The 26,645-nt window shown below is 42.6% G+C and overlaps 2 protein-coding genes across 2 annotated transcripts; both read left to right on the plus strand.

Moving 5' to 3' along the window:
• The first annotated feature begins 3,180 nt into the window (after positions 1-3,180).
• Positions 3,181-4,168, plus strand: LOC105943499 (vomeronasal type-1 receptor 4-like). Its single transcript, XM_012935873.2, is given in 2 exon segments — positions 3,181-4,043; positions 4,045-4,168. Coding segments are annotated over 2 exon segments (987 nt in total).
• An 18,226-nt stretch (positions 4,169-22,394) lies between these two features.
• LOC105943498 (vomeronasal type-1 receptor 4-like) lies at positions 22,395-23,312 on the plus strand. The gene has a single exon (XM_012935872.2). The coding sequence runs from the start codon at positions 22,395-22,397 to the stop codon at positions 23,310-23,312; it is 918 nt and encodes a 305-aa protein (XP_012791326.2).
• The last annotated feature ends 3,333 nt before the right edge of the window (positions 23,313-26,645 follow it).

Consider the following 26,645-nt stretch of genomic DNA (forward strand, 5'->3'; position numbering starts at 1 on the left):
CCGGGACCACTCAGAGTTTAGGCCCAAATGCCTTTTTTCATGTACTTGTCTTAGATCCTATGATCTAATAACCAAAATGTTAGAATGGCTGAGAGTTGCGACACGGTGCAGCGGGGAAGACTCCTGCCGTGCTTGCAGCTGATGCAGGTTCGATCCCTGACAGCCCATAGGGTCCCTGAGCCCACCAGGAGTGATCCCTGAGTGCAGATCCAGGAGTGATCCCTGAGTACTGCCGAGTGTGGCCCAAAAAACAAACAATAGAAAATTAGAACTATCTTATCTAGTTCAGCTTAATGAAATGATTTTAGGGTTGTTTGGGGATTTGTTTTATAAATTTTAGAGTTTTCAATTTTGGTGAGAATTTTCAATTACAGTACCAGATGTTCTAATTCATTAAATATTTTATTCATTCGAATGTCTTTTGCTGTCATCCAGAAAAATGTTTCTAAGAGTTTAAAAAGTTTTGACCCACCATTTCTTGCACCAAGTATTATTATTTTATAGTAGCTTTTATGCTGCTAATTCTTTAACTTTTTTTTTTTTTGCTTTTTAGGTCACACCTGGCGATGCACAGGGGTTACTCCTGGCTCTGCACTCAGGAATTACCCCTGGCGGTGCTCAGGGGACCATATGGGGTGCTGGGAATCGAATCCGGGTCAGCCGCATGCAAGGCAAACGCCCTCCCCGCTGTGCTATCGCTCCAGCCCCGCTAATTCTTTAACTTTATAACTATGAATTGTGCTGTCATAACGATACTCATGTTTGAAGATTTCATATTAGCCAATGTAGATCGTTCATTAATATTGAATGAAGAAATCTAACCACTTATCATTTTCAATATTAAATTTTTGTTTCTTTATCATATTGTTGTAGATATCATGGAATAAAATGAGCTCTGATCATTGATATTCAAACTTATGACCTAAGTAATGAGTTTGGCAACTTACATATTTTGTTATAATTTTCTTGAATTAGTAAGTTTTCTCTCATATTCGTAGTATTTTATAGTACAAAATTGTTTTGTTCTTGTTTCGGGACACACTCGGTGGTGCTCAAAGCTTACTCCTGTTTTTGAACTCAGGAATCACTTCAGGTGGGGTTCCGGGGACAGTAAGGAATGCCAAGGATCAAACCCTATCAACCTCATGCCAGGCAAGCGCCCTCTGAGCTGTACTATCTATCGCTCCAGACATATACAAAATTTTTGGTTCTTTGTTTGATTGGTTTAGCTTTTTGGGTCATACCCAGCAATGTTCAGGGGCTACTCTTGGCTCTGCACTCAGGAATTACTCCTGGTGGTGTTGGGGGCACCTTCTAAAATGCCATGAGCAAAAGGGTCAGCCTCTTTCAAGGTAAACGCCTACCTGCTAGACTCTAAATCTGTCCCCATAAATGAGAATTTTAGAGAAGAGAGCTGCCTATCTCATTTGTGATATGATAATCTGACATATTTTGCTAAATGTGAAGTCAATTATGTTAATGTTTCCTACAGTTATGAAATTTTCACTTTTTTGAGAATTCCCCAATTGCATTTGATATTTTCCTCAAGCTACTTTATGGGTTTACGTTTAGGCCACACTCGGCTGCGCTCAAGGCTTACTCCTGGCCTGTGCTCAGGGATCACTCCTGCTGGGGCTCAGGGAGATCTGGTACCAGGAATTGAACCCAGGACAGCTGCATGCAAGGCATATGTCCTCCCCACTGTGCTCTTGCTCCAGGTCTTTTCTTACGATATTTTGAAAACATTGTCAATTAGCACACACATATATTGGTACTGAATTAAGTAAATTAATGAAAAAAATTATTCTTCAAATGATTCCTTTTACTGTGTTTCACTAACGACTGTCCCTCCTTGGAAATGTTGTGCAACCTTTGCTTCTCTCTAGCTGAACAATTACATCGCCCAAAGAAAACAAATTGAGTTTAATTTGATTTGTTCTGATGAACGTTTTTCCTTTCTTTGCCATACCTGGTGACACTAAGGAGTAACTCCTGGCTCCTTCACACAGAAACTACTCCTGGCAATGCCCCGGGGAACATCGGGGATGTCAGGGATCATAGGGGATGGCTGGCCACATGCAAAGCAAATGCCTACCCACTGTACTATGGCTCCAACCCTGATGACTGATTTCTTTGGAGTGAGCAGAGTGAGAATGTTTGAGGAAGGCCAAGACCAGTGTGAGAAGTGAGATAAATGAATGTGAGAGGTGAGGGGATGGGTACTGAGAAATCTACAAAACCAGATAGTCTGTAGATTTTTGGGTCACACTCTGCAATGTTCAGGGGCTTCTCTTGGCTCCCCAGAGACTATCTGTGACTAAGAGGATCTGGGGAGAGGCCAGAATGACTTAATGTAAAATGGTGATGCAATACTATGATTTAAACACTTGAACAAGGCCGGAGCAAAGGTACATTGGCTAGGGTACATTGGCCTTGCATGTAGCAGACCAGGGTTCTATCCTCAGCACCCCATATGGTGCCCCGAGCACCACCAGAGGTTATTCCTCAATACAGAGCCTGAAGTAATCCCTAGGATCACCAGGTGTTATTCAAAAAGCCAAAGTAGGAAAAAAAAAAGTTGAATGATTTTCAACTGCAGGGATATATTATGGAAGTGCATAATAGCTGTTAAGTTAAACAGAATCTGTTTAAGCTGCATATGACTTAAGTATAACCCTATGATATTATATATACTTGATTTAAGTTGCTCAAGATACTAAATTTAGATACTAAATTTGCTTCTCTGAAAATAATCAACTAGAAGAGTTTTACAATAATAAAAACAACAGGGCCAGAGACACTGTTGTGGCAAGTGCGTGGAGGGCACTTGCATTTTTATTTGATCCCCTGAATCTCATAGGGTCCTCCAAGTATGCCAGGGGTGATTCCTAAATTGCAAACTAGGAGTAACTGATAAGCATCACTGACTGGGCCACTAAACTCAAAAACCAAAAACATGGAAGCAATACCTGTTCCTCAGTGATGTTGACAACCCTCTAAAAATTCTTTTTTCACTAATTCTTCATTTTTAAAAATTGACAGTGCTTTTGTACCTTCTACTGAATACGAATATGTTAGTCACATTGAGGCCAGCATGTCATGACAGTTATCTCAAGTTCACTAACAAATCTGTTATTTATCTTTTTTTCTGTAGTTCTTTACCAAAGGAACATAAAAGTGATGGACACAATTGTTCTACAAGAAACAATTTGGGGAGTATTATTTTTCTTCCAGTTCATTATTGGTTTTATTGGCAATTTATTGTTGCTCATGCTATATGTCAAGAGCTTTCTGCAAAGAAAGAAGCCAATAGATTGGATATTTACCCACTTAACTTTAGCCAACATGATGACAGTTTTATTCGCCGGGTTTCCAGAATTAATATTTTTCTTTGGAATAAGAAACTTTCCGGATGACACTGGTTGTCAGGCAGTTTTGTTCTTGCACAGAGTAGGTCGGGGTCTTTCCCTCTGTACCACAAGTTTCCTCGGTGTGTTCCAAGCCACTGTGATCACCAACAACCATGCTCAGTGGGCGTGGCTCAAATCAAACATCTACACATGCATTTCTTCTGTCTTACTCTTTTTCTGGGTACTCAACATGCTCATTTATATCCAGGTCATCTTGTCAGTGAAGGCCCTATACAACGTTACTGGCATCAAAATATTTTATAACCAAAAATACTGTATGGTACACGACACAGAGAAGATGAGAGTATCAGCATCAGTGGGTGGAATGGTAATAAGAGACCTGCTGTGTGTTCTCCTCATGATCTGGACCAGCGCGCACATGGTAAAGTTCCTCTTCAACCATCGCAAGAATGTCCAGCACGTCCTTAGACACAGTCTCTGCTCACAGTCCTCTCTTGAGATCAAGGCCACCCACACCATTCTGGCCCAAGTCAGCTGTTTTGTTTTTTGTTACTTGATCAACTTCTGCCTTACCATTTATGTAACATACAGTCATGAGGTACAAGGGTTAGAAAACATCACTGTTTTTGTTTCTTCCTGGTATCCAGTGATCTGTCCTTTCTTGCTGATAAAAAAACATAAGAGGCTCCTTTCTAAACTGCACCTTTGTAAAGATGAGGAAATCTTCTCCACAAACCACTGCCATCAGAGACTTGAATAACTCTCACACCAGCTCTGACACAAAGTGCTCAGAATAGAAAAATCCTAGTGCAAAGGTTAAGTGATGTGGGGCTGTAGAGATAACCCAGTATCTCTAATGGGTAGGGCATTTGCCTTGCACATGACCTGCAATTCTGGGAGTAATTTCTTTTTTTTTTTTTGCTTTTTTGGGTCACACCCGGTGATGCACAGGGGTTACTCCTGGCTCTGCACTCAGGAATCATTCCTGACAGTGCTCAGGGGACCATATGGGGTGCTGGGAATCGAACCCGGGTCGGCCACATTGCAAGGCAACCGCCCTACCCATTGCGCTATCACTCCAGCCCCCCAGCGGGAGTAATTTCTAATTACTGAGCCAGAAGTGAGTCCTGAGCATCAGCAGGTAGGACCAGGAAAAATAAGCAGGAGTTGTGAGGGTTTTAGGATACAAAATAAAAGAAAATAGTATATTCTATGAACATGTCTCAAAGTCCACAGCTTACTGTACAGACTGAGATCAATGAACTTTAAATGGAATGAAACACATTCTAGAAAGCTGCACTTCTAAAAGGGACTTTATTTTCATTCTCTGTTGGGAAAGGGGGTGACCATCTGCCTGTGCTTGAGGCTCCAACTGGGTTTGGCTGCTTGCAGGGCAAGCACATTACACTCTTACTATTGCTCTATCTCCCATTTTGTTTCATTTATGAAATGATTTCAAGTATTCATCTTTGACAATAGGAAAGTGACTCTGTGGGGAAAATTAACCTGTGACCCATTCCTCAGTTAATGGGGTGCTGGAGACCAAACCCGGGTTGCGCATGTGCAAGGCAAGTGTTCTATCCCACTGTGTATCTCTCCAACCCTGGAAAAGTCCTCTAACAGAATAATAGTGAGGTGTGTTGAGGCTTGAGCGATAGTACAGCGGGTAAGGTGTTTCCTTGCATGCGGCTACCTGGGTTCAAATTCTGCATCCCATATGGTCTCCCAAGCAATGCCAGGAGCAATTCCTGAGTACAAAGCCAGGAGGAACCCCTGAGCATCTCCAGGTGTGATGCCAAATGTTGGTGTACAACATCCCATAATCTCAGGCCTAGCTAGGCTTGGATGTAAACATCGTTTTTCTGTTACTGTTACTTTAACTGACTATACTTCCAGTTGTGTAACTGACTTTGGTACTGTTTCTGTTGACTAAGTAAATTTGCATATTCTGCCTATGTGGCTGAATATCACTGGTTAAAACATCAAGCTAGTTAATAAAAGGGGGCTGAACAGGCTGCTCTCCAGCAGGCCACAGCACGAAAAACTATGAACACAGTTACGTGATCCTCCCAGAAAACGTATATTTCTTTCGCCTGCATATCTTAAATACCTCACACTGTCTAACCAAACCTTAATGCAGCATTTGTTGCAACAGATGGCGCCCAACGTGGGGCAGTGATAAGAATATCATCTATGTACTGAATAATTTTGACTTCAGGGTCCTGTGCCCTAATTATATCCAATGGTTGATTAACAAAATATTGACACATCGTGGGACTATTCATCATCCCTTAGGCAAAACAGTCCAGTGATATCTTTTAGCAGGAGTTTCACTATTTAAGGAAGGCACCGTAAAGGAAAATTTTTCTCTATCCTCTTCTCTCAAAGGGATGGTATAGAAACAATCCTTTAGATCAATTATGATAATTTTTCATTGTTTGGGAATAATGGCCAAATTAAGTAGGCCCATTTGCAAAGGGTCCATTGGTTCCATGCAGTCATTAACTTTTCTGAAATCACTTAACATTCGCCACTTACCAGTCTTTTTCTTGATAACAAATACTGGTGAATTTCAGGAACTAGAAATGAAAACAACATGTCCCAATTCAAACTGTTCTGTAACTAATTCATTCAAAGCCTTAAGTTTTCTTTTGTTAAGGGCCACTGCTCAACCCAAACAGGCTGAACCGTTTTCCAGACTATTGGGAGAGCTGTTCTTTGAGCAGCGGCCCAAATTAAAAAGGTGATTGCTGAGATACCTCTTTTTCTTTAATATATTTCACACCAAGTTTTTGCAACAAATCTCGTCCCCATAGGGTGATAGCAATTGGAGCACTATATTGATGGATGACTGCCGTGTCTCCATCAGGATCACTACAACGAAGAGGTTGCACACTCTGTTGAACATCAGTGACCACACCCATACCAGAAAAAGTAACGTCCATACAACGCTTTTGCCAAACCATAGGCCAACGATGGGAGGTGACAACAGTAACATCAGCACCTGAATCCAACATACCCTCCAGTTAAGTCCCATCCTCAAAGGTCATAACCAAAATAGGCTTATCATCAGTAATCTTTTTTGCCCAAAATATTTCTGCATTAGTGCTTCCAAAATCACCCTTTCTTTTCATGCCTGTATTTTTTCCTAGTATACATGGAAGCAAAAGCAGTGAGCAATACGTTCCCTTTTTAATATTCTAATATCTGCTTGAACAGACTATACTTGAGATTTCATTAACAAAATCACTGTCAATGAGTCCCACTTTTATGTTAACACCTCGCATATTCATACCACTTCTCCCTAAGATCAATCCTGCTGTTCCTTTTGGAAGGGAGTCATAAACATTAGTTGTGATTTTATAAATTTTATTAGAAGTCAGAAACAAATCCTGTAAAACAAATATCAGTCGCTACACTTCCCTCCGTTGCTCTCACAAGGTCAATATAGGACAGTTTCTTGCTAATGCTCTTGGGTTTACTGATTGTTATCATGGTAGGGAATGAAAGACTCTTTAATTTAATTTTAGATTTTATTGAAGATATTCCATATTGTTGAAGGGACCCCAGGTCGAGCCCCAACTCCTGTTTCCCGACAGTTCATTATCTTTTTTTTTTCTTTTTAAAAATTTTTTATTAATGAATCACTATGAGGTACAATTACAAACTTATGAACTTTCATGTTTGCATTTCATTTATATCCCTCCACCAATGCCCATTCTCCTCAATCAATGTTCCCAGTATCCCTCCCACCACCCCCACCCCAACCCCCACCACCCCACCCTGCCTCTGTGGCAGGGCATTCCCTTTTGTTCTCTCTCCTGTTGGATGTTGTAGTTTGCAATAGAGGTATTTATTGAGTGGCCATCATGTTCGGTCTATAGTCTACTTTTGGCACGCAGCTTTCAACCTGAGTGGGTCTTCCCAATAGTCTCTACTAGGTGTTCCCTTCTGATTTCTACCTCTTTTTTTATTTTTTTTAACAACACGCAGTAAAAATTTATTCATATTAATAACTCCATTTGTCATGGGGGTTGTTGCTTAGATGTATGGGATGGCACATGCATGCTGGCTTTCTGAGGTTACACAGGTGCTGGCTCTCTGAGGTTACACAGGTGCTGGCTCTCTGAGGTTACACAGGGCTGGCTCTCTGAGGTTACACAGGTGCTGGCTCTCTGAGGTTACACAGGGCTGGCTCTCTGAGGTTACAGAGGTGCTCTCTCTGAGGTTACACAGATGCTGGCTCTCCGATGTTACGTAGGTGCTGGCTCTCTGAGGTTACACAGGGCTGGCTCTCTGAGGTTACAGAGGTGCTCTCTCTGAGGTTACACAGATGCTGGCTCTCCGATGTTACGTAGGTGCTGGCTCTCTGAGGTTACACAGGGCTGGCTCTCTGAGGTTACTCAGGTGCTGGCTCTCTGAGGTTACACAGGGCCGGCTCTCTGAGGTTACACAGGGCTGGCTCTCTGAGGTTACACAGGTGCTGGCTCTCTGAGGTTACTCAGGTGCTGGCTCTCTGAGGTTACACAGGGCTGGCTCTCTGAGGTTACTCAGGTGCTGGCTCTCGGAGGTTACTCAGGTGCTGGCTCTCTGAGGTTACACAGGGCTGGCTCTCGGAGGTTGCACAGGGTTGGCTCTCTGAGGTTACACAGGGCTGGCTCTCTGAGGTTACTCTGGTGCTGGCTCTCGGAGGTTGCACAGGTGCTGGCTCTCTGAGGTTACACAGGGCTGGCTCTCTGAGGTTACACAGGGCTGGCTCTCGGAGGTTGCACAGGTGCTGGCTCTCTGAGGTTACTCTGGTGCTGGCTCTCGGAGTTTGCACAGGTGCTGGCTCTCTGAGGTTACTCAGGTGCTGGATCTCTGAGGTTACACAGGACTGGCTCTCTGAGAGAAAAGGTCGCGCGGCTGCGCTAGCGGCCGCGCGGCTCGGATCTGTCCCAGTCCCGAATCCTGGAGCCGTGTTAGTTGCTGCTCAGTGTCGCCGGGGTTCCATCCGGAGAAGGTGTGCAGGCGGCACCTCCTCCCTCCGGCCCCCCGGTGTTGCTGGCCCCGATTCGGGTCCGGAGCATTGTCCGGGCCGCGTTGCTCACCAGAATGCCTGCCGCTTCTCTGTGGATTGTCCCGACAGTTCATTATCTTGTCTAACTTTTTCTCTTTTGTAATGGCATTTATTATCCCAATGCTTCCTCTTCCTACATCGTCTACAGATGCCTGGTTCTTTTCCCATCCCAGACTTAATACTAGTACAATCTCATCTGAGATGTCCCAAAGCTCCACAGCCATAACGTTTTATCTGGTTTACTGTTTTAAAAGCAGCAGCTATTATTTGGCCTGATGGGTTGGTGTTCCCACTTCCCTACATACTTTAATAAACTCACCCAGGGAGTTTTTTCCCATTAACTTAACAGTTTGAATTGCCTTTTGGCAATCTGCTCTAGCGGTTTCCACTGCTAAAGTCAGCATAAGCATTTCACGAAGGCCTTCATCAAGTATAGCCTTTTCAAGAGAGTCCTGGAGTCTGGCAATAAAATCTATGTAAAGTTCATTTGCTTCCTGAAAGATTTTTGTGAATGACATAGTATGTTTTGTAGAGGTCTCAGAATAACTCCACACCTTTAGACAGGTCTTATTAACAGATTCTAAAATGTTTGCCTCTGGCTCTCTGCCAAGATGCAACCCTGGTGGCCACACGTGTGTACGGCTGCTCTGCTGATGATTGACGACGATCCGGAGGCCAGCTAGACTACTTTTGGTACTGGCAGCTTCTTGCAGAAATGGTTCTAGACTGTGAACTAAGCCATAGCCTCATGCCGGCACAGGAAGGGAAAGGTCTTTCTCTCTCAGCTTTTTTTCCCTTTTCGAGGAAAGATGGCATGGTGTCTGCTATCTTATAAGGACCATTAAGGAGTTACGAACTTGGAGGCATGGGGGAAAAAAGAAAGAGGTACAAACTTGCAACTGCAGGATGCTCAGGTGATCTCGGGACAGCGGCGATTCCTGCGCGCTCTCTGCTGAGATTCAACCCAGGTGGCCACACGTGTGTGCAGCTGCTCCGCTGCTGATCGACCATGATCCGGAGGCCAGCTAGATTACTTTTGTTACCAGCAGCTTCTTGCAGAAATGTCTCTAGACTGTGAATTAAGCCATAGCCCCATGCTTCCCCAGAAAGGGAAATGATGCAATTTCTGACATAAATCTCCCTGGACTTAGTTACTAAAATACAGAAATCCCAAACCGCATGGCCGCTTCATATCTCTTCTCAGCAATGGAAAACTAATTATCAAATGCTTCCTTTTCAGCAGGGCTGTTTTGGGGGGGGAAACTCCAACAACAATAGTGAGTTTTGTGTTGAAATATGGAATGTAATCAAGGTAAGGAGAAAGTGAAGTGAAATTTATCAGCTACGAAATCAGGGGTGGGGTGGGGGATGGGAGGTATACTGGGGTTTTTGGTGGTGGAATATGTGCACTGGTGAAGAGACGGGTGTTCGAGCATTGTATAACTGAGACATAAGCCTGAAAACTTTGTAACTTTCCACACGGTGATTCAATAAAAAAAAATTTAAAAAAATAAATAAAATAAAATAGAACAAGCCTCTAAACGGACTTGTTCTTCTGCTAAAACCCACTTGCCAGTGCCTAAAATCTGGTTCACAGTGTTATCAACTTGTTTTGGTGTTTTAATTCTAGCAAATTTCTCAGCCTCTTCTCTCCACCAAGACTTAAATTGTACATACTGAGAATTTTCTAACACTGCCTTTGCAAGAGTTTGCCAATCAAGCAGAATTAGAGTATTAGCTTCTGCAAAGTTTTCAAAAAGTGCTAGCACATAGTTAAAAGTAACACCATAAGTGGTCACAGCTTGCTTAAGCGAGGAAAGTAACAGTAACAGAAAAACTTCTCTTCTTCCCTGGTTCTTAGAGGGTCAGATCGATCGATCATGCATGTATGAATGCACATGCATGTGATTTTGTTGTCTTTCTGTATGTCTGTCAGTGTTAAATATTTAAATATCAAAGTCAGATTGAAATCAGAAGTGGAAATCTTTGTTACTGGACAAACAGCCCCATCACAAAGGTTAGTAATAAGTACTCCAAAAACTCTGAAGATGGGGCTGGAGCAATAGCACAGCGGGTAGGGCGTTTGCCTTGCACGCAGCTGACCCGGGTTCAAGTCCCAGCATCCCATATGGTCCTCTGAGCACGGCCAGGGGTAATTTCTGAGTGCAGAGCAAGGAGTGACCCCTGAGCATCACTGGGTGTGACCCAAAAAGAAAAAAAAACAACAGCAAAAACTCCAAAGACAATAAATAAATAAAATGTTTTTTAAAAAGAAGAGTGGGGTGGGGAAACAAAGCAATGGAAACATTATTCACTGAGATCCAAATAGTTTCCCTGAGTGCATAAAATGTGGATTTAAAAGATCTGTAAATGAGATCAAATAAAGGTAAGAAGCAATCTATCAGCAGTATAACAAATGTCTGGCTCGATACATTGAGTACCTAATCACATAAGAAAAAGGAGCGAGAGAGCAAGAAGGAAAGTGCCTCCCCTAGAGGGATGCTGGTGGTTGGGGCTGGAGGAGTGGGGAATGGTGTAGGGAAACAGAAGACCTTCGTGGTGAGAAATGTACACTGGTGGAGGGATGGATGCATGATCACCGTATGACTTAAACCCAATTTCGAACAGCCTTGGAATGGCCTATCTCATGGATATCCAATTTGAAACATTTTTTTAAACTAATGTGGAATTCATGCCCAATTCAATCAGTTTAATCAATGGCCAAATAAATATCAGTACTCCTCCATTAAAAAATACACATTGAGTAGCTCAATTCCTCTCATCAACAATGACATTGGTCTCAATTATTCATCAAAAGTAGATGGTTTTGTGAAGTAATGTGAGTAAACATCAAGTGAAAACCATCTATTCTAGAAAATCTACAAAAATTGGGAACTGGGGCCAGGGGTGGTGTGAGGTGTGGGCAGAGAGCAGGATGAGTGATTGTGGGTGATGTTTGATTCAACATTAACCCATCATTAGGATCGGAGCGTTAGTCCAGCAGGGAGGGAGTTTGTCTTTTATACAACTGACCCAGGACCAATCTGTGGCATCCCACAAGGTCCCCCGTACAACACTTGGAGTAATTTCTGAGTGCAGAGCCAGGAATAATCCCTTAGCATCACTGGGTATGGCCCACAAACAAAAAATACAAGTGAAATGTGTTGACATCCCGAAGTAATTCTTCACTACTCACTTCAAACTCCAAAGAATGGTGTTCTGTTCAGCTCTAGGGGAATCTTATCAGGATCAGGTAAGTAGGAAAACTGTTGCTCAGTGGGTTCTTACGGAACCCATAAAAACTAATGCCTCTGGGACCAAGTGATAGTACAGCGGGGAGCAGCTTGCCTTGAATGCAGCCCAACAGAGATCAGTCCCCAGCATCCCATAGGGTTCCCTGAGCATGGCCACGAGTAATATTTGTATACAGAGTCACAAAAAAACCTTCAGCATCACCAAGTGTGGCCCCATAACAAAAGCAAAGCAAGAAAGAACATTTTATTGTTGGTGACTGTGTGGACATGTATTTAGGAAATGTACTGGCAAGCGGTTCAACATCAAAAAATGCCTGAGGAACAGACAGACACATTGCCAAACAAAAATGCACTCCAAGGTGGGCCATAGAAGTAGTATAAAGGGGTAGGTGGCTATCCTTGGACACAGCTGACCCAGGTTTACCCCCCAAAATTCCATATGTTCTCTAAGTACCACCAGGGATGATTCCTGAGTGCAGAGTTAGGAGCAACCCCTGAATATTGACAAGTGTTGCTCTAAAAAAAAAAAAACAAAAAAAATTTTTAATGAGTCCAAGTCAATCATATCTTGAAGTAGTTTAAATTCGTGGTAATTATTCTATGTAACAACTGAAACAGCCATAAGGATGTATTTCTCATCTTAAAAAGGATGAACAGAGGCAAACAATGGGAAAAAGCACAACACTTTTTTTTTTTTGCCATTTGGAGTCACACCCACTTCACTATTAATCCGGCAGTGATCACTCATCTTTTGGGTATAGTAATGAATAGTGATGTCATTCCATCATATAATCCCTAAGTATACTGTTTCTCTAATTAAGCAAGATGTGGAATTATGTAAGAAAGCTTATTGGATGTTCTAAGTCACACACTTAAGATATTATAACTTAACATATTATAATTTGCTGTTATTTACTACAGTTGGATTACACAATAAAAAGAACATGTAAAAACCTAAGTCTGAGGGCTGGAGCAATCCCCAACTCCCCACAACCTGCGGTGTCCATGTGCCCTGGTGCGTTCAGGACTGACAGGCATTCTCAGGTGATGGACAGATGAACAGACTGCAGACTGTTCACCAGACAACAACTTTATTGAAAAATAAATTGGGCTAATGTAGGGAAAGAGGAACTGCTAAAGAGTGGGGGACAGGGATGGAATGGAAATGATGCGGGGGAAGCACAGAGGAGGAGTTGAACACAGCAGAGTTTAACACTCATGGAGAATTGTGAGTGATGGGGTGTGATGAGCCACGGGTGCACAGCAATGGGTGGCAAGTAACTCAAATAACATCATCTCCAGCAAGGAAGAAAAATAGACCCATAACCAAGCCGAACTGCTTGTAATAGAGGGGCAATGATTACACACAGCAATTACAAATTATGGGGGAGACAGCGCTTCTCCTGGGACTCTCCTAAGCCACCTGTGTTGTGGTGTCTTCCAAGCCCTATCACTGATCTCCAGGAGAATCCCAGGATCTCTAATCGATAGAATGATACTTTCCAGATGATTTGGAAACAGTGTCTGCGGGAATCCAACACGCAAGAATTCACTTGCATTGCACCAGCTGACCAAAGTTTAATCCCCAGCACTACATAAAGTTGCCCAAGGATTGCCAGGAGTAAATCCTGAGTGTCGAGCCAGAGAAAGCCCTGACCATCACTGGGTGTGACCCAAATAGCAACAGAAACCAGAAACTTGATCAAAAGTGAAGCTTAGGGTCATACAAATGGGGGCTAGAGCTATAGTACATGAGGTAAGACTTTTACTTTGCATGCGGCTGACCGGGTTCGATCACCAGCATCTCACATGGTCCCCCGAGCACCACCAGGAGTAATTCCTGAATGCAGAGACAGGAATAACCCCTGAACACTCCCAGGTGTGATCCAAAAAGCAAAACAAAAAGAGTCATTTAAATATTCCTATATTCTGGGGCTGGAGCGATAGCACAGCGGGTAGGGCGTTTGCCTTGCACGCGGTCGACCCAGGTTCGATTCCCAGCATCCCATATGATCCCCTGAGCACCGCCAGGAGTAATTCCTGAGTGCATGAGCCAGGAGTAACCCCTGTGCATCGCTGGGTGTGACCCAAAAAGAAAAAAAAAAGATGTTTGTAAATATTCCTATATTCTAGAATCTGAGAGTTACACTTTTCATGCTCATCAAATATTTAGAAATGTAGACAGTAATTTATGACATATAGAAATAAGTAAGCAGGGTTGAAATGATAGTACAGCAGGTAAAGTGTTTGTCTTGCACATGGCTGACACAGGTTCAATCCCAGCATCCCATATGGTACCCCAGCCCAGGTAGCAATTCCTGAGTGCAGAGTCAGGTGTAATTCCTAAGTATCGCTAATCATGACTAAAAAAAATACATATATATATGGTCTAGAGATTCCATTAATATTCAGAATGATTTTTAATCCTTATTTATTGTCTTTTATAGTCCATGTTTTCCTAAGTCAATTCAGACTTGATTGTTCCACAATAAATCCCAAATTGAGAGAAGCCTTAGAGAAAAATGATTACTCTCCAAAAAACTGTGACAGCAATTTGATTACTGAGAACTTTTGATTTCTCTGCGAGTAGCCAATTATGCCCAAGTTTGTTTTCTGCTCTGCTCCTGAAGGACTCTGAGGACTCAGGCTGATGTAATGGGAAAGTTTCTGAAGTGAACACCTGAGGGGGACTTGAATTAAAAACTTTTCTAAATTGATCCATTTGCAACTCAGACAGTAATTTGTGAGTCCATGGGCACATCAGAAAGTTTCCTGAGCTCCAAGTGACAGGGTGTCTGGGGACCAAGTCACTGGTGGGTTTTATAGCCCTGGATTAACACACAGGCATTCACCCACAGCCTGGCAGAGGGTCCCGTCAACTTCGCCAGCCTCAGACTCAGTAAGTACCTCCTGACTCTGCTCCTGCTTGAAGGGAGAGACAGGGATTCATCTTTAGAAAAATTTCCTTTCCCTGGGCTGGAGAGATAGAGCATTTGTAGGGCATTTGTCATGCACACGGCTGACCCTGGTTCCAACATCCCTGACATTCCATAGGGTTCCCCAGCACCGCCAGGAGTATTTCCTGAATGTAGAACCAGGAGTAAGTTGAGCATCGCCAAGTGTGACCCAAAAAAGTTAAAAAAAGAATTGGAGAATTTATTTTCCTAATGCTGTTTTTGTGGGACACGCTTTCTAATGCTAAGCTCATCTGAGTTTCTATATACTTTGTATATATACTTTAAATGTGTACTTTATGCATTTCTTTATACTCATGAAATTCTGGGGTTCTTTTCTTCTTTTTTTTTACTTTTGAGTCACACCAAGTGATGCTGAGGGGTTACTCCTGCCTCTGCATGCAGGAATTGCTCCTGATGGTGCTTGGGGGACCCTAAGGCATGGTAACTAATCTGCTGAGTGTATGGCCAGCAGGAATTACTCTGGTCGTACTCAGGGGATACTGGGCATAAAATCCTGATTGGCTTTCATGAAAGGCAAACGACCTACCCACTAGCCCCGTCAATTTATGATTTTCTTCTCTGCAGTTTCAACCATATGTTTTGTTACGCTTTGTATTCTTCTGTACTTTCCCTTTTGTTGAACTTGAGTTGTTTGGGGGCCACACCAGCAGTGCTCAGGACTTGCTCCTGGCTCTGTGCTCAGGGATCACTCCTGGTGGGTTCTGAGGACCCTATGCGATGCCGGAGATTAATCCCAAACCCACCACAAGCAAGACAAGCACCCTATGCTCTGAACTATCACTCTGTCCCCCTTTAATTCTCTTAATCTGCACTTTCCTTTAAAGGTATTTTTTAAAACTTTTTGGTGGCATAACTAGTTCTCATAGCAACAAATATAAAAAGTTTCTTAGAATATTTACATCCTCATTCACTTATACAGCAGCTCTGTTAACCAATCTACTCTGATTAAACTTTTTTCTGAGTTCAATTTTCTTTTATTTCTCTTCCCCCCACCTCTTTATGCATTTCTCATTGATTTTTAACTTTTCTCACAAATGCCCTTTTTCATGCATTTTTCTTAGAGCCTATGATCTCATAACCAAAATGTAAGAACTGTTGGGGCGGCAGACGCAGTGCAGCAGGAAGGCTCATGCCGTGCTTGCAGCTGACGCAGGTTTGATCCCTGATGTCCCTTAGGGCCATTGATCCCTGCAGGAGTGATTCCCTGAGTGCAGAACCAGGAGAAACCCTGAGTACTTGCGAATGTGAACGAAAAAATGAACAAAAGAAAATAGAACTCCCTTTTCTGGTTCACCTTAGTTAAATGATTTTATGGTTGTTTGAGGTTTATTTTATTAAATTTTAGAGTTTTTAATATTGGGGGGAATTTTCTATCACAATACCAGAAGTTCTGATTCATAAATATTTTATGCATTCTAATATCTTTCTCTGCCTTCCAAAAATATCTTTCTATGAGTTTAAAAAGTTTCGACCAAGAATTTCTTGCATCAATTGAAATGATTTTTTTAAGTTGGAATAGTTTTATTGAAGTAATAATGTTGGAAATCCTTTAACTTTGCAACTGTTTTGTGAATTGTGTTATCATAATAGTTTCTTGTGGAGGTTTCAATTGTTAACCAATGTAGATCATTCATTAATAGTGAGTAGAGAAATCTAATTTAATTTTCAATATTTTTCTTCTTTATCATATGATGAATATATAGTGGAATAGATTGAGCTTATGACCGTTGATATGTTCATGCTTATGAATAAAATAATGAGTTTTGCACCTTACATATTTTGTTTTCACATGGCAGAGCCTGGCAAGCCCCATGGCATATTCTATATGCCAATACAGTAACAATAACAGGTCTCATTCCCCTGACCCTGAAAAGAGCCTCAAATTGTTGGGAAAGACTAGTAAGGAGAGGCTTCAAGATCTCAGGGCTGGGATGAATGGAGATGTTACTGTCGCCCGCTCGAGTAAATCGATGAACAACGGGATGACAGTGATACAGTGATATATTCTGTTATAATTACCTTGAACCAATTAGTTCTCCCTGATATTTATAATATTGTATGATCCAAAACTTTTTTATTTCTGTTTGGAGCCACACCCGGTGGTATTCAGGGCTCACTACTGGCTTTGAACTCAGGATTCACTCCAAATAGGGTTCGGGGGTCATAAGGGATGCCGAGGATAACCCCCTATGAGGCGTGTGCCAGGCAAACAATGTCCCTGCAGTGCTACCGTCCCAGACCTGGGTGAGATTCTTGGTTGGTTGGTTGGTTTAGCTCTCTGGGTCACTCCTGGCGATGTTCAGTGGTCACTCTTGGCTCTGCACTCAGAAGTCACTCCTGGGGTGCTGGGGGGACCATACAAAAGGCCCGGGATCAAACGGGTCGGATGCGAGCAAAGTGAATGCCCGCCCCGCTGAACTCTCACTCCAGCCCCATGTATGAGAATTTCCAAGGAGAGAGCTGCCTGTCTCATTGGTCATTTGGTAACCTGACACATTTTCTTAAATGTTAAGTCAATTCTGTTAATATGTTTCTGAAAGTGATGATATTTTAGCATGTTTGTGAATTCCCTAATGGCTTGTGCTATTTCCCTTATGTTCCTTTTTGGCTTTTAGGCCACACTGGGCTGCGCTCAAGGCTTACTCCTGGCTCTGTGCTCAGGAATCACTCCTGCTGGGGCTCAGGGGATATGTGATACCAGGGGTCAAACCCAGGACAGTGAGTGCAAGGCAAGTTCTCCCCATTGTGCTATTGCTCCAGTCCTCTTCCTATGCCTTTTGAAAACATTATTAATTATGTACATGCATATTTTCATATTTCATTAAACAACTGACAAAAAAATCTTCTTAAAATAATCCCCTTCTCATTTTTCACTTATAACTGCCCCTACAATGAAACTGTTGTACAACCTTTGCTTCTATCTAGCTGAAAAATTACATCAACCCACAGGAAAACAATGAGTTTATTCTTATTCCTTGCAATATTGTGTCTCTATTTGATATCTGCCATTCTGATTATGATATGTCTTGGAGTCTTTTTGTTAGGGTCTCTTTTAGCTTATCAAAGGAGCTTTGATTTGGATGTCTGCATTCTTCAGCTCTGGGAACTTCTCAGCAACGATATCTTTAACTGTTGCTACTTCACTGGGGTTGTCTCCCTGTCCTTCTGGTACTCCGATGATTCTTCTGTTGTTCCTCTTGAATTCATCTCCTAGGTCTCTTATTCTCCCGAGTGCTATTTGGAGGTCTTTTTTCATTATATCTTGTGTTCTGTGTGCTTTCTGCAGCTCGTCTTCAAGCTCACTAATTTCATCTTCAGTTGTCGTCACTCTACTGTTGAGGGTACCCACTGAGGTTTTTATTTCGTCTACAGAATCTTTTATTGGTGACGCTTCTGCTTGTAGCTTTCTTATTTCTGTTCTCATTTCCTCCTGTACTTCCTTGGCTGTCCATTCCACTGTTTCTTTTATGTCGTCCTTTAATTTACTGGATGCCTGTTTCACCGTTTCTTTGACGTCATTGGACATCCTCAACATTTCATCTCTGAATTCTTTGTCAGAGGGATTATGTTTGTGGGAATTCCCTGTTGAGGCTTTAGAGCTCTTTTCTTCATCAACTCTTCATGGGGGATTGTGCACTGTGTCTGCATGTTACTGTGGTAGTATGGACATGGGTCCTTCCAGTTCACTATCAGTGACCACTCTCACTGCAAGGGAGGATTCTAGATGGACTCGGTCGACGCTGGTCTCCTTTTCCCCTGTAAGAATCCTACCTCTTTGGTGCTCCTCTGTGCCTTATACGGGGACAATAGTGTAGCTTTAGGAATCTGTTCTTTTCCATTAGACTTGTTCAATTCTTTGTGTTTGTTGCTATTTTGGTGGTTTGAGGAGTATTTTGATAGAAATAGGCTAGTGGACTATTGGCCTACTGTGTTTGGGATAGCCAGGATGTCCTCTTCACAATTAGCTTATGGAGACTGAGCTGTGAGTCCAAAGTACTGGGAAAGAGAAAAATAACTTGGCTGCGCTGGCGGCCATGCCACCGCCAGTGTACCTGTGCTCGAAGGGGTTGCTTCAGTGCCTGTGTGGGGTCTGGAGCATGCTTTGGCACTCCTGGTTCCCCCCTGGCCAGGCGCTCCACGGGGGCATAGTTTATTCTTATTCCTAATGACAATGATTTTTCTTTCTTTGCCACACCTGATGATGCTCAGGGGTTACTCTGGCTCTGCACTCAGGAGTTACTCCTCTCAGTGCCCGGGGACCATATAGGATGCTGGGGATTGAACCTGAGCTGGTCACGTGCAAAGCAAATGCATAGTCACCGTACTATGGCTTCAGCCCCAAAGATGAATTTCTATAAAGTGAGCAGAGTAAGAGTGTGTGAGAAAGGCCAGGACCAGAGTGAGAAATAAGGATAAATGAATGTGAGAGTGAGCGGATGGGTAATGAAAATGGCTTTCCTCAGCATCGCACCACCAAATGGGGCAGGGATTGGGTTAGGCAGCGCCACAGCAATCAGCATCTATGGAGGGAAGATAGTGATTTGGAGTCAATTAACTTTTCTGCACGGAACGCGACAGAGGTTGTAAGTAAATGACAAGTGTTTCAAAACGAGTGACTGAGAATCGACTGGAAGTAGGCTTGGGGTCAAAGGCTTAGGAACAAACAGAATATTTCAATCTTCGGGTGCAGGATTTAAGGGGTAGGAAGGAGAGCGACCCATACACACAACAGGTTTCTTTTTCTGTGTGTGTGTTTTTAATTGAATCACTCTGAGATATAGTTACAAGCTTTCTGGGTGGAATTACAAACATACAATGTTCCAAGACCCATTCCTCAACCAGTGTACATTTCACACCACCAATATCCCCAGTTTTCTCTCTGTGTCTCTGTCTCAGTCTCCCTCTCTGTCTCTCTGCCTCTGCCTCTGTCTTTCTCTGTCTCTGTCTCTGTATCTCTCTATCCTTTTGAGCATTATGATTTGCAATAAAGATACCGAGAGTCCATCATGTTTGGGCCTTTGCCCACTTTCAGCACACATCTCCCATAAAGAGCAATCCATTCCAACCACCATATCATAATTGTTCCATCTCTATCCCAATGTCCCTCACCTCCAGCCTGGAGACAGGCTTGGACTATGAACCAATCCCACTGCCCTTGTTTCTACTCTTCACAGTTGTTAGACTTATACTATGTGTTTTATTTTAATCCCACAAATGAGTGCAGTCGTTCTATGTCTGTCTCTTTCCCTCTGATTTTTTCTCTCTGCATGATACTCTTCATGTTCATCACTTTAGAAGCAATTTTCACACATTATTTTTTTTCTAACAGCTGTATGATATGTAGACCACTTCATGCTCTTCACCCTACCCAGCCTGAATTGCAGTCCTCACACAGGGAAAAATAGAACCCGCAGCATTGGCCCAGAATTGCATCCCTTGGGTTTTTTTAAATTTAATTTTATTATTTTTTAAATTTGTATTAGTGAATCACCGTTGGGTATAGTTACAAACTTATGAACTTTCATGTTTGTATTTAGTTTACATCTTTCTACCAGTGCCCATTCTCCTCCACCAATGATCCCAGTATCCCTCCCACCAACCCCATCCCAACCCCCACCACCCCATCCTGCCTCTGAGGCAGGGCATTCCCTTTTGTTCTCTCTCCTGTTGGGTGTTGCAGTTTGCAATAGAGGTATTGAGTGGACACCATGTTGGGTCTATAGTCTACTTTTGGTACGCAACTTTCAACGCAAGTGGGTCCTCCCAACATTCTCCACTAGGTGTTCCCTTCTCTGTCTCTGCTGCCTTTTCCCCCAGCATGTGAGGCCAGTTTCCAATCTATGGGGCAGACCTGATTCTTATCTCTACTACTCTTGGGTGTTAGTGTCCCAGGGGTTGTTTTTTTTAAGGGGCCACATCTGGCAAAGCTTAGGGCTTAATCCTTGCTCTGCACTCAGAAATCTCTTCCTGCAGTGCTTGGGGTATCATTTGGAATGCGGGGGATCGAACCCAGGTTGCCCACATATAAGGCAAATGCTCTACCCCAAGAAAGGGTCCTTGAGAAGCTGTGACTCATGGTAGAGAAGCAGATGAAAATAATGTCCAGGAAAGATATTGAGACCTTCACTGGACCAAAGTATCTACGAATTCATGGACACTGCAACAGACTTGGGTAAGAAATATTGAGATGTGGACAATTAATCCCCTAACAGGGACCCCAAGATCAGTATAGTCCCCTAAGGAAAATAAGTTTAGACCCGAAGGAAGCAGGCAGGCATGTCTAGGCCAGAATAGAATAGCAAATTGTCACCTAATCTATCCATTAAGGGTGCTGCTGATTGGCCGTGTGAAATATCGGGGTACCTGTCTTCATGTACCCCTTAATTATACCATGACTACTCACAGTGCTGAGTATGTCTTTCAACTTCAACAGTGGCTCATATGATGGGAACCAGGATGCTAGAGTGATATGGATGAATAAATGGCCACTCAATATTATCCCTTTTTGGGTGACCCCAAAGCTTAGATATTCCTGTTTTATTTGTCACATAGTCTGTGACAAATTTTCAGAAGAGAAATCTACAGAATCAGATGGTCCTGTGATACTTTAAGACAGGATCAGGAGGCAGGCCAGAACAATGTGATGTAAAATGGTGATCCTATAATATGATTGAAAAGATTTGAATGTGGGCCCTGAGTGATAGTACCTAGGGTAGGGCATTTGCTTTGCTCATGGCACACCAGGATTCGATCCCCAGCACCCTGTATAGTCCCCAGAGAAACTTCTGGAGTAATTCCTGAGTGCAGAGCCAGAAGTCACCCCTGAACATCACCGTGACCAAAAAGTCAAAGGGAAAAAATTAATTACTTAAATGATTTTCATTTTCTGGGACATATTATGGAAATGCATTAGAGTTGTCAAGTTAAAAATAATCAATTTATGTTCATATGATTTAAACATAGTCTCTGTGGGGCTCGAGCAATAGCACAGCAGGTAGGGCATTTGCCTTGCACGCGGCCGACCCGGGTTCGATTCCCAGCATCCCATATGGTCCCCTGAGCACCGCCAGGAGTGATTCCTTAGTGCAGAGCCAGGAGTAACCCCTGTGCATCACCAGGTGTGACCCAAAAAGCAAAAAAAAAAAATAAAAATAAACATAATCTCTCTGATATAAAACATGTAATTGATAAAAATGTTCAACAAGATACTAAATTTATTACTCTGAAAACAGTCAACAGAATAATTCAACAAAAATGGAAAATTAGGGCCGAGAGACTGAAGAGCAGAGAGGGCACTTGTTTTACACATGGCTGATCCCGAAATCCCAAAGGGTCCCTCAACACCAAGAGTAATTCCTAGTGCAGAGCCAGGAGTAACCCCTGGGCATCACCAGGTGTGACCCGAAAAAAAAACCAAAAAATATGATAGTAATAAATTCTGCTAGGTGATATTGATAATCCTATAAAATTATTTTTTGCACTAATTCTTCACTTTCTGAAAAATGACAGCACCTTTGTAGATTATATTGATGTAACGTGTAAGTCACATTCACACAAGCAAGTTATGACATTTTTCTCATGTTCATCAACAAATCTGTTATTTATACTTTGTGCAGGTCTTTCACCAATGAACAAGGAATCAATGGACACAATAGTTCTACAAGATATGGTTTTGGGAGTATTATTTTTCTTCCAATTCATATTTGGTTTTGTTGGAAATTCACTGTTGATCATGATAAATATAAACACCTTTTTGCAGAGAGCAAAGCCAATAGATTGCATATTTATCCACTTAACTTTCGCCAACATGATGACAGTTTTATTTGCAGGGATTCCTGAATTAATATTTTTCTTTGGAATAAGAAATTTTCTGAACTACACAGGTTGTAAGGCAGTATTGTTCTTGTACAGAGTGGGCCGGGGTCTTTCCCTCTGCACCACATCTTTCCTCAGTGTGTTCCAAGCCATTGTGATCACCAACAACCATGCTCAGTGGACATGGCTCAAATCAAACATCTACACATGCATTTTTTCTGCCCTCCTCTGTTTCTGGGTACTCAACATGCTGATCTATAGTCGGCTTATCATTGGAGTGAAGGCCCCATTCAACACTACTGGGATTGAAGGAGTTTATAGCCTAAAATATTGTATGGCACACGACACAGAGAAGATAGGAACATCTGCATTTCAGGGAGGAATGATTTTAAGAGATTTCCTGTGTGTTCTCCTTATGATCTGGACCAGCGCGCACATGGTAAAGTTCCTCTTCAACCACCGCAAGAATGTCCAGCACATCCTTAGGCACAGTCTCTGCCCACAGTCCTCTCTTGAGATCAAGGTCACCCACACCATCCTGGTCCAAGTCAGCTGTTTTGCTTTTTTTTACTGGACCAACTGCTGCCTTACCATTTATGCAACCTACTGTCACAAGGTACAAGGGTTAGAAAACATCGCTCTTTTTGTCTCCTCCTGCTACCCAGTGATCTGTCCTTTCTTGCTGATAAAAAACCACAAAGGCCCATTTCTAAACTGCACCTTTGTAAACTTGAGGAAATCACAAACCACTGCCACCAGAGACTTGAATTACTCTCACACCATCTCTAACACAAAGTGCTCAGGACAGAAAAATACCACTGCAAAGGTTAAGTGATGGGAGGTGGAGAGATAGCCCAGTTGGTAAGACACTTGCCTTCACATGATCTACACAGGGTCAGGAGTGATTTCTGAGTTCTAAGCAGGAGTGAGTCCTGAGCATCATCAGGTGTGACCAGGGAAATATGGATGGCGTGCGAGGATTTTGGGGTGTAAAAAAAATGAAAATAGTATCTCATATGGACCCATATCCTAGTCCAGAGCTTACTCTATAGATGAGATCAATGAATTGAATAAAACACACTGTAGAAAGCTGCCCCTGTAAGCGAAACATTATTTCCATCCTTTCTTGGGAAAGGGGATGCACATCTGGTCATGCTTGGGTCTCCAATTGGGTTTGGCTGCTTGCAAGGCAAGCATATTTTCCTCTATACTCTTGCTCTCTGTCCCCTTTATCTCATTTATGAAATGATTTTAAATATTCATCTGTGAGAATATTGAAGTGGCTCTGTGAAAACAATTAACCTAATGTGATACATTCCGCAGTTAATGGGGTGCTGGAGATCAAACTCGGGTCACCCATGTGCAAGACGAGTGTTCTATCCCACTGTGTATGTCTCTCCAACCACAGCAAAGCCCTAGGATAATAGTGGGGTAGGTTTGGGGTTTGAGCCATAGTACAGCGGATATAGTGTTTGCTTTTCACATGGCTGATGTGGATTCTGTCCCCGGCATCCCATATGGTCTTCTGAGCAATTCCTGAGTGCAGAGCCAGGAGGAACCTATGAGCATCTCCAGGTGTGACCCCAAAAGGCAATTAATAAATAAAATGTTTCTTTAAAAAAGAGTGGGATGTGGGGAACTAAACAATAGAGACATTATTCACTGAGTTCCAAATAGTTTTGCTGATTTTAAAAGTTCTACAAGCGAATTCAAATGAAAGTAAGAAGCAATCTGTAAGCACTATAATAAATGTCTGACTCAAGACATTGAGTAGCTAATGCATAAAAGGAAATGGAGAGAGAGAGAGAGCAAGAAGGGAAGTGCCTCCTCTAGAGGGATGCTGGGTTTGGGGCTGGGTAGAGAAACAGAAGACTTTGGTGGTGGGAAATGTACACTGGTGGAGAGATGGGTGCTGGATTGTTGTATGACTGAAACCAAATTATAAACAGTATTGGAATGGTCGGTCTCAACGATATCCAATTTAAAATTGTTTTTAATGCATCACCAAGAGATACAGTTACAGATTTACAAGCCTCTGTGACTACGTTTCAGTCACACAATCATCCCTCCACCAGTGCCCATTGCCCACCACCAATGTTTCCAGTATCCCTCCCTTAACACACCAACCTCCAGCCCCACCCACCACCCGAGCCTCTGTTGCATGCACATTCCCTTTCACACTCTCTCTTTCTTTTGGGGTGTTATGGTTTTGTTTACTACGTGGCCATCCTGTTCATTAAGTGCATAGTCTATTTTCAGCACGCATCTCCCATCCTGAGTGAGCCCTCCAAGCATCATTTACTCAGTGGTCCCTGCCTATCTCAGCTGCCTTTTCCCACAAGATGTGAGTCTTGCTACAAATATCCAATTTTTAAAAAATTTAAAAACTAATGTAGAGTTCATGCTCAATTCAACCAATTTAATCAAAGGCTGAATAAATATCAGTACTCCTACACACACACACACACACACACAAGGCATTGAGTAACTCGATTTCCCTCATTACTAGGAAAATCTCAATTATTTCTGAAAAACACAAGGTTTTGTGAAGTAATGTGAGTAAACATCAAGTGAAGAATCGTCTATTCTAGATAATCTAAAAACATATGGGAAGGGGACAGGGGTGGCATGGGATGTGGGCAGAGAGCAGGATGTGTGATTGTGGGTGATATTTGATTCAACATTAGTCCATCATTGGGGTCAGAGAGTTAGTCCAACAGGGAGGGTGCTTGTCTTGTGTGCAGCTGACCCAGGTTCGATCCCTGGCATCGCAGAGGGTTCCCCATGAAACAGGAGTAATTTCTGAGTGCAGATCCAAGAGTAACCCCTGAGTGTTACTGGGTGTGGCCCAAAAATAATCAAATACAAGTGGAATGTTTTAATATCCTGAAGTAATCCTTCAGTGCTCCCTTCAAACCCCAAAGAATGGTATTCTGTTCAGCTCTATGGGGGTCTTAATAGGATCCAGATAACTAGGAAAACTGTTGCTCAGTGGGTTCTTGGGGAACCCTTAGAAAACTAACACTTCTGGGGTCAAATGACAGGACAGCGGGGAGCAGCTTGCCTTGCAAGCCACCAAACAGAAGTCAATCTGCAACAACCCATAGGATGAGCACTGCCACGAGTAATTTTTAAATGCAGAGCCATAAATAAACCTTCAGCATCGCCAAGCATGGCTCCTTAACAAAAGCAGGTTAAGAAAGAACATTTTTATTGGTGGTGACTGTGTGGAAATGTATTAGGGAGTATACTAGCAAGCGGTTCCACATCAAAAAATGCCTAAACAGCAGACAGACAAACTGCCTAACAAAAATGGACTCCAAGGTGGGCCGGAGAAATAGTATAAAGGGGCAGGGGGCCAGCCTTGTACACGGCTGATCCAGGTTCAACTCCCCAACATCCCGTATGGTCTTGAGCACCACCAGGGATGATTCCTGAGTGCAGAGTTAGGAGTAAGACCTGAACATCGCCAAGTATTGCTCTAAAAAAAACAAAAACAAAAACATTTTTCAATGAACTCCCAGGCAATAGTATCCCGACGTAGTTTAAAGTTGTGATAATTCTCCTATGTAACCTTTAAAACAGCCATAAGGATGTACCACTCGTCATGAAAGGATGAATAAAGGCAAACGTTGTGAAAAAGAACAACACATTTTTTTTTTTGCCTTTGAGGTCACACTCAGTTCACTATCGCTCCAGCTGAGATCACTCATCTTTTGGCAGGTAGCAGGGAAAAGTAATGAATAGTGATGTCATTCCATGTTCTAACCCCTAGGTGCACTGTTTCTCTAATTAAACGAGACATGGAATTATGTAAGAAAGTTCATTGGATGTTCTAAGTAACACTGAAGGACAACGTATTATAATTTAGTGTTATTTACTACACTTGGATTACTCAATAAAAAGAACATTACAAAAAAAAATAAGTCTGCGGGCTGGAGTAATCCCAAACTCCCCCCAACCAGTGATGTCCACGTGCCCTGGTGCGTTCAGGACTGACAGGCATTCTCAGGTGATGGACAGAAGAACAGACTGCAGACTGTTCAGCAGAAAACAAACTTTCTTGAAAAATAAACAGGGCTAGTGTAGGGAAAGAGGAACTGCTAAAGAGCGGGGGACAGGGATAGAATGGAAGCAATGCGAGGGAAGCACAGAGGAGCAGTTGAAC

This window comes from Sorex araneus, chromosome 2 (assembly GCF_027595985.1).
Source record: "Sorex araneus isolate mSorAra2 chromosome 2, mSorAra2.pri, whole genome shotgun sequence".
Classification (NCBI taxonomy): domain Eukaryota; kingdom Metazoa; phylum Chordata; class Mammalia; order Eulipotyphla; family Soricidae; genus Sorex; species Sorex araneus.

What these genes read in the sequence shown, in the direction of transcription:
- LOC105943498 (XM_012935872.2), top strand. Translation starts at nt 22,395, where the DNA reads ATGATAAATATAAACACCTTTTTGCAGAGAGCAAAGCCAATAGATTGC.